At 38.9% G+C, this 8,811-nt stretch overlaps 1 protein-coding gene and 1 long non-coding RNA gene across 2 annotated transcripts; one reads left to right on the plus strand and one right to left on the minus strand.

The window, feature by feature from the left end:
• Positions 1-1,660: 1,660 nt before the first annotated feature.
• On the minus strand, positions 1,661-8,544 carry slc35f6 (solute carrier family 35 member F6). The gene is made up of 6 exons (XM_051409346.1): positions 8,344-8,544; positions 6,133-6,205; positions 5,457-5,628; positions 4,870-5,085; positions 4,228-4,338; positions 1,661-3,122 (listed from the first exon to the last, which is right to left on the minus strand). Exons 1-6 carry the CDS (start codon positions 8,418-8,420, stop codon positions 2,632-2,634), a joined length of 1,140 nt encoding a protein of 379 aa, XP_051265306.1. The 5' UTR covers positions 8,421-8,544; the 3' UTR covers positions 1,661-2,631.
• LOC127368490 (uncharacterized) lies at positions 4,338-4,984 on the plus strand. The gene is made up of 2 exons (XR_007885839.1): positions 4,338-4,744; positions 4,841-4,984. It is a non-coding gene; the product is annotated as an uncharacterized LOC127368490 (long non-coding RNA).
• Positions 8,545-8,811: the final 267 nt, after the last annotated feature.

The raw sequence follows: 8,811 nt of genomic DNA on the forward strand, positions 1-8,811 counted from the left end.
AAACTCAAAGCTGGTCTATGGCGTGTGGTGTGTGTGTGCGTGCCTGCGTGAGTGTGTGTGTGTGTGTGTGTGTGTGTGTGTGTGTGTGTGTGTGTGTGTGTGTGTGTGTGTGCATTGATTTTGGGCAGAAACATAAAGCGCAGTAACAAAAAATAGCCTGCATTTAAATAAAATACAGCTGAATAAAATGTAAATGAAATTAAGAAAAAACAACAATGGTTCTTTTCTATTAATACAGCAAACAGTCCACCAATTCTTATGTAATGTATCTAATTATTGAATTAAATACGTTACATAAGATTATGTTTTACTTTATTTTGTTGGAATAGTTTGGACCCTGTAAATATATATGTTATAAAGGTAGACACTCTTTACACAGACCTATCAATTAAAAACGACTGATAACTCGTTCATTATTTATCTGCACTGGCACTGACTTCTTAATGTGTTCAGGTGGTTATCTAACATAAATCAATGTGTATTTTCTCAATTAACACGTTTTCCTCCATCCTGCTCCTGTTCCTGGACGGGGTCGTGTGTGTAGATCTCAGGGGACTCCAGAGTTTAACCTTTGACCTCCAGTAAAGCGTAAGAGCGGTCTTTAGGGAGGATGTCGGGCTGACTCAGGAAGTGAAGGCAGGTGTCAGCTGTTGGTGTTAGAACTGGTGACACTGGACCCTTTACTGGCTGATCACTTCACTGAGCTGAACTTCAAAGTAAGACATTTGTTGCATGTTCATCACAATTTTCACCTTATTTAGAGTCAGTGTAAAAAAACCTGTTATTTCAAGATAAGGGTTAAGTATATTTAACATATGTATTTCATAGTGTTCATTATATCAGCGTATCATCTTTGTCAATCCTTCAAGATCCAAACTGTATTAAGAAACAAAATTGAGGTCTGTCATAACAATAATAATAATCATAATGATTATGATATAATTTGAGCAGCTGATCATCAACATATTGATCATTTAGTACACTGTAAGTCAATTTAACTCAAAAAATCATTGAAATCTATTATATCAGTTTAGTTTTTAAATAAAACAAACTAAATTTTGTAAGTTAAAAAACATTCAAGTACTTTTAGTAATTTTAAGTGACACTGATTTAATTTTGTAATTTCTAATTGTACAAAAAAAAAACAAGTAAAAAGTTCTTAATCAGGAAAGTTTCTTTAACTTATTAAACTAAGTTAGTGCCTCTTAAAATTACTAGTAAAAGCTGCTTAATCAAGAATCTTTTTAACTTAAAAAACTGAGTTAATCTTACTTAAAATTTTCATGAATGAAATCTGTTTCAACAATTTGTTTTGAGTTAAAATAACTTACTGCATTACAGTGTATATAAAGTCATATATTGGTAAAAAACAATTAACCACCACAAGTTCTGAGAGTTCATGTTGACGTCTCACATCTTCAAATATCTTGTTTTGTGCCACCAACAGTCCAAAACACCAAAGATTTTCACTTTACAAAGATAAAAAAGCTCAGAAAAGCAGCAAATCTTCACATTCGAGAAGCTGGAAACAAAATATTTGCCGAATTTGGTTAATCTAACAACTGTGATGACTAATCCATTAATCAAGAAGTCGTTTCAGCCCTAAACAAAATATTGTACCTGTCTAATCATGCAGTGCAAACACGTTTAAAGACTTGGGTTGTTTCAGAAGTGTATTTTGTTTTTAATGTCTCTCTTTGTTGTTACATTACATCACATCCACTGACTGTAGTTTTCTGCAGGTCAACAGAGGCCTGAGTAAAAATGCCATTACACCATTCAACAAGTGTGATTTAATTACGGTTCCCTTTTTTTTGGTTTTGTACGTTACAGCCAACACCCTAACAGAGAAGGAGAAGCAGGATTTACAATAACAAGTGCAAATCCCTTGTAGGAGCTCAGACTTTTAGATACACATCCATCTGTACACATACATAAGCACAAATCAGAGAGCAAATATACAAACGCATCCTTTGATAACGGCTTTTCTGCATATGTTACACCCTGTATTTAATTAAACTGAGATTGATACAAAGACTCAGAGTGATTACAAAGGAGATGTTGAACTAGTGTCCAAGGTAGTGAACTGGCTAACAGTGCACACATTAAAAACACTTTGGCACAATCATACTGCACAGTCAGCAACATTTTCAAAATAAAACCTCATTCTTACAGTCCATGAGATGTAAAAATTGCACAATTTTCACGAGATATTAAAATCATGATCAGAAACAATGTGACAATAATACATATTTTCAGAAAATATGCATAAAACTTCAAAAAGATGTTTTTTTTTTATCTAGTGTGACAGTCACGTTCATAACCATTTGCTTTAGTGGTTTAATACTAAGTCAGTTTAAGTTCTTTTTTTTAAATCCATCACATACAATATGTAATGTAAGAGGGTCAGGAGCAAATGGTGAGATTCAGACTCTCCTCTCTGAAATTCCTTTAAAAGACTTTGTACACTCCCAAATATAACAGCATTGTGTGAGGTCAGTTAAAATCTGAGGCGTGAACAAAACAATATTTTTGAAGACTTTCACTGACAGCATACATGAAAGGTGCAGTGTCTCTGACCGACAGTCCATTACACTGGGACGTCGCCTGCGCTCAGTGTATCAACAGGTTTCAGCTCTCGTCACCGTTCTGCACCCTGCCGTCACCCAGCAGTCTCTCCCTTTCCTCCGGGCTGTTCTCCTCCTCCTCTGTGCTCACCATCGCGGCGCAGCACGGTATCCTGGCCAGCAGGGGGCGGTGCAGTCCATTATAGAGCGCCGTACCCACCAGCAGGACCAGGAAGCCCAACACCTGCAGACCGTGAAACTGCTCCCAGCCCAGCGCCAGGCTCACCACCCAGATGACCAGCGTACGCAGGCTGTCCAGCACCATGCGGGTGGTGGCGCTGATCTCTTTAGTGACACTGATGCCGGCGAAGTTGAAGAAGGCGATGCTGACGGTGTTTCCCAGCAGAGCCAACAGGATGAGAGGCTGGTGGCCGATCTGACAGAAGGCGTCCAGGGCATCCTCCAGGACGTGGCGGGGGTTGTCGGCGAAGTCACCAACGTGGATGAAATACATCGGGATGAGAAGCAGCGACAGGACGAAGAACCCAAAGAAACCTGGAAATAGGGAGAATTGATTAGGATTTATAACAACCTTTTTTAATCACGTGACCAGTTTTACCAAACAATGATCTACTTTGCTGTATTTGACTCATTTGTTGAGTCCTGAATTAGTAAAACTCAAAAACACTCATTCATGAGGCAAAAGTGAAGATTAGAGCAAAGTCTGAAAAAATCTGTCAGCAGAAATATGTTTTTCCTGCTTTCTTCTGTTGTAAATATCCTCACAAACCCTCAGATTTATCTTGTTACACTTGTCTCTGTGTGTGAAGTCCTATGTCTTTATCACTCTCACTAACAGAGACGCCTTAGCTGCACTACTTGATCTTTCATGGTCACTGACACATTATTACCATATAAAGTGTAGTTGCAGTTTGTGTTTCTGGGCACTTAATGAATCTAACTCCAGAACAGAGTTAAATGAAAGGGAATATTGGTCTCATTTAGCTGCTAAATCCTTCAAAATGTTCACTAGCTTGTCGCTAACTTTGTCTGTCTTCCACTTGGTGCTGAGCAGGAAGCGTACAGCGGTTTTCTTTAGAGCAATTTCACTAAACTCGGGTGCTTGATGTTGGTAGAAACAACGATAAGAGAGTGCTGAGAGTGAACCAAAACAGTAAAGCTGCAGCCTTTAAAACTAAAAGATAAAAAATGTCAGGAGATCTGTGTGTTGTTCATTTAAAATGCTGATTAGTCCAGATTGAATCATCTAATTTATGAATTTAATAATCTTTAATTAATTTGGACAAACTCTTTGTACACTGTGGAAAGTTCCTGTGTTCGTCCCTCAGTACAACTCGTTGTTAACATGTGAAAAGATATTCAAAACACTACAATCCTCTTTTATAGACTTCTGTAACTGTTAGAAAACAATGACAATGTTGTTTTTTTGGACATTTGACCTTTGCCTCCCTATTATTTACTTCTTTTAACATTGACTTTTGTGTGTTTGTGGGTTGAGGGGTTACAAAATAAATCCACCCTCAGAGGTTCAACCTCAATACCCAATGAATTTTAGGTCAAAATGTTCCTGTTGGTGTTCTTCCATGAGTGTAAACTAAACACATAATACATGTAACTGCAGATAAGACAGCTGATGTACCTTCAGTACCAACAGCCCGAAGAGGATGGACGTCATGTTTGTAGACAAACTTTTCCTCCAGGACCATCTGCACTGACACAATGATCTGGGCCATGATGATCAGAAGGTCTCCTGCAGGACAGACAGAAAGAGAGCAGTGATGTTTAATTTACCAATTGTAGTAGTTTCATTTCATACGGAGCTCGGGGTTAATAAGTAGCTAGTGTATCTATCTAGCGGCTGCTCCGTCACTAACTGCTCCAGTGAGGACTGTCAGTAAAGTCAGCCGAACCTCTTCTGAACCAGACGGTGATACAACCTCCTCTACTGCCGTCCTCTGTGAGTGACTCTATGAGCAGGATACACACTTTTACTTTCTCTGACTGTGTGGAGATCAGATGTTTTCACATCACTGATGATGAAGAAAAAGCATTAAAACATGAGACTCATGTCTTTCCACCACAGGAACTGCTGATACAGGAGTTTAATGCGGCACTGATCTGGAAAAAAGAGGAACAAATAGTCTAACCTGATTGAGGTACGGCCCTAACGGTATCATAAGTAAACATTCAACCAGATAATGACTACGCATTGTCTTATCAGTTGTACCTTTCTTGTTGTCGATCGATTACAGAGCTGATGGTAGCAGAAAATAAAACACACCTGTGAGGATGTCACTGAGTTTGTGCGCGTCGTCTTTGTGTCCGCTGAAGAAGTCGGCGAGGCCCACTATCACCAGGCCCAGAATGGTGATGAGGATGCCGATCCACTGACTGGGGGCCAGGCGTCGCCCCAGGAATGCCACAGAGAGCAGACCGGTGAAGATGATGACCGCTCCACGCAGCATCTGGAAGCTGGAAGCGCTGGTCATGTTGAGAGCTGGAAACATTAAAAATAAAGGGGTTTAATAGAAACTGACATTTTATTTACATGTAAACAAACAATTCATACTGCCTAATAAAGCTGAAAGGCAGTGGCCTGAGAAAAACAACATTATCTTTGACTTCATTATCTCTTTTCCTGACAAAAGGATTCTTTAAACAGCAGATAATCTCTTCTGTTTGGCTGCACCAATGGGACTTAAGTCATTATATTTGACCTTTGAAGGGTGGAATAGATGTTTCAAAAGCTCACGTACACCATGAGCACCATAAAAACAACATATGAGCATTTTAAACAACTTTAACCAAATCTGTGAGCAAAATATGTTTTCCGTTTTCTGAACATTTAAAGAAGATAAAGTCACTTACCAACATACATGATGGAGGTGGCCGTCATGTCACACATGGCGGGTGGGAAGAAGAGGAGAGGGTTGAAGCTCTGGCCCGGGTTCATCTTGGGCTCTGGGCTACGTCTGTCATGGCAAAGTAAGATGTAGAAGACTGCAAGACAGCTCAACTCGCCCAGGAACATACCGACCGCCTGGAGAGGTGGAGCGGGAGAAAGAGGGGAAACAGAACAAGTCAATTCTGATGCTTCGTCTTGTTTTCAGAAAGATCCTGACAAGTCAACAGCACTTTAAAACATATATTTAAATAATTATTTAAAGCAGCAACAAGGAACTTTCATTTTGTGTTGATTCTGACAGCCCCTGTGGACAAAAGTGTTTCCAGGCATTACGAATAACTATATAGAAGTAGCCAGTGTTCTCGCTGATGGTCTTGTTGTTAATGTAGGTCAAATAGAGGCATCAGTATTAAATTGAGTTAAAAACCTATTGCAGTACGTTTAAACAACTTGAATGTGTTAGTTAAAATCCACAGACATGCATGTGCGTGTGGTTAACAGGGGATCAGGGCAGCTGCGTCACAACTAAAATATGCAAAACGTTGATTTAAATCAGGAAGTATCTAATAAAAGAGTCAGGAAACATCAGGATACATTAAAGTGCTCTACGATGCTGTCACCTGCAGTTTATTACTTTACCTGTACAAATGGGTGAGAGAACGCATGATCAGGGACATCGCGGCAGCCCTTCGCCGAGAACAAGTCAGCCCATCTGTTCGACAAGAAGACATTATTACAACTCAATTATGGATATTTTACAAAAACAAATATACATAGAAAACACCTCAATGAGAGAGGGGGTGTTGTCAGACAGCTAGAGCAGCAAAGATTAGTCAAATTATTAATAATTGATTCGTTGTCGTTTCCAAACTTTTGCTGGTTCCAAATTCTCAAATGTGGGGATTTGCTGCTTTTCTTTGTCACATTTAACAATCAACTCAACATGTTTGAGGTTTTTTTTTTTTTTTAAATGTTGATGTTTCTGCTATTTTACAGACAAGTAACCGATTAATTGAGAAAAGAAAACAGCATATTAGTTAATAATGAAAATAATTGTAAGTTTGCAACTTTACATAGCACAACTCAGGTCTGCACTCACTTCATTTGTTTCAGATTTCAGTGAAAACTAAGTTGGTATAGAGCTGAGCTCAAATATTTGAATTATTTTCCATTATTCTGTGTGTGACCAGCAACCAACTGACACATATTGGTGTGAAGAGGATTTCTGCTCCTATTATACTTCGTACAATTTGATGAAGCCACTTGCGAAGTCAATGAGTACTTAAGCGCACATAATGAACCACTGACTTTTACAATCAGACATTAAGAGGAAGCGTGACTGGCATGTGAGCGTCGTGTCTGCATTAAAAAAATGCAAGACAAGGGAATGTGGATCCGTAAAGACGATGACACTGCACTTCCTTTAAAACGCAGCGACTGAATCAAACTTACCCTGTTTATTTGTGGTGACTGTTTTGGATTAAATACCTTCATATGGTGCATGTTTGCCTATGAAAGGAAAGAGGGAACTGTACAACCTGTAACTGATCTCAGCTGTAGGGCTTTAAAACCAGTGAGGCGGCGCTGCAGTGAAACCTTACCTGTTAGTTGCCGCTTTATGCTCCTCTGAGCAACATGACACAGCTTGTTTTGTTTGACACATTAGCACTACAAAGTGCATTAAAACTGTGATTCATAGGTTTTAAATTTGTTCTGCTGACAAAACCCACAAAAAGGACGGAGAAGTGTGTGACCGGCAGCAGAGAGCTGACATCACAGATTAATGGAGAAGTAAAAAAAAAAAAAAAGAAAGAAGAAGCTGAATTGAATTTCTGAAAGCTCTTCCTATCGTCACAAAAATATATTAATAAATACCAAATATTCAAATGTGGAGACCTTTCCAGTTTTATGTAACTTTACATTAAAAATATTTGGGTTTTTAAACTGATTGTCGACCAAAACAAGCAATTTGAAGGCGTTTCTTATGGCGTAGGAAGATGTAAAGGGACTTATTTCACATGTTTTCATATGCTTTAAAGGATTAATAGGAAAATAATAGTTGTTAGTTGCAGAGATATCAATATTGAATTGCCATCAGTTAACTGCTTATCAGAGGAAATGCTACAGATTCACTGTTTGCTGCTTCTGTAAATTAGATCTCTTTGGATTTTGGACTATTGGTTGGAGAAAACAAACCATCTGAACATCTAGGAAGTTATATTCTAATAATTCTGCATTACTTTCTGATGTTTTCACGACGAAACGATCCTGAAAATGATGCCAGCTGCTGTATTTTAACACGGCTGAACTAGGCTATTAAATAAACCTCTGACAGAACATGAATGCCACAGTCAGGTCCCATCAAACCACACAGATAACACAGACATTCCATGATAACTACATTACACACACACACACACACACACACACACACACACACACACTGTAACATCTGACTTTAGATAAAACTGTTTGTATTTGCAATCTATCAACATTTTGCTTCCTGTTTGCAGCCTTATCAAGGTTGTCATTAACATTCAAATGTCCTCACATGCAAATGAGCTTCCTGTAGTTTAACTGTAGTTTCTCATCACACCAGCAGCTTACCAAGAGTGTGTATTAGCCGCCAAAGCTAACCAGCTAACAAGCCTCTAGACACATCTACAACTGGATTACAGGCTAATACTCTGAAATAAAACACATAATAAGCGACTGAGCTTTAATAATGAGATATTTAGTAGTATTAGTACACTACAGGTACAGTTTTTTGTTTTTTTTTGTTAAATTGTTCTCCTCCAGTGACATTAACTATAAACACACCAGTGGATAAACACAATTCAATCTACTCACTTAGCCGATAATGTGTTGATGGAGCCAGTTGTGAGCATCAGTCCCGCGAGGAACAGCTGGTATTTAGTCCAAGCCATGCTGCACGAGCGAGTGGGGCAAACAAAGCAGGGTACACGCGACCACCGGGCTGTTGTTTCGTTGAAAGGGACCTCGGTTGTTGTTGCTGCTCTGCCTGTAAACGCCACATGACAACTCAGAGTCAGCTGACCGCGCAGACGCTGCCTTCAGGTCCGGTCGGAAATGACGGAATCGACCAAATGGTCACATTTTACACGAATGTTGGCTCAGCAAATCCAGGCCTCTTCCCGTATAATGTGAAAAGAAAGAAAGAAAAAGATCTTGATACGATACAGATAAGAAATTTTGAGGCTTATTTGCAACCTTGGTGTTAATTCATGTATCTTAAGCTCTATTTGCCACCCCCCTTTATAACTCTACATAGTTTGTAAAATATACAATGTTTAATCA

The sequence above is a fragment of the Dicentrarchus labrax genome, unplaced genomic scaffold, assembly GCF_905237075.1.
Source record: "Dicentrarchus labrax unplaced genomic scaffold, dlabrax2021, whole genome shotgun sequence".
NCBI lineage: Eukaryota > Metazoa > Chordata > Actinopteri > Moronidae > Dicentrarchus > Dicentrarchus labrax.

Excerpts from the sequence above, each read along its gene's own strand:
- slc35f6 (XM_051409346.1), bottom strand. The coding sequence starts at position 8,420 with ATGGCTTGGACTAAATACCAGCTGTTCCTCGCGGGACTGATGCTCACA. Across the intron at positions 4,339-4,869 it reads ACTCAGTGACATCCTCACAG|GAGACCTTCTGATCATCATG; the intron begins GTGTGTTTTATT and ends TCTGTCCTGCAG. Across the intron at positions 3,123-4,227 it reads TCGGGCTGTTGGTACTGAAG|GTTTCTTTGGGTTCTTCGTC; the intron begins GTACATCAGCTG and ends CCCTATTTCCAG.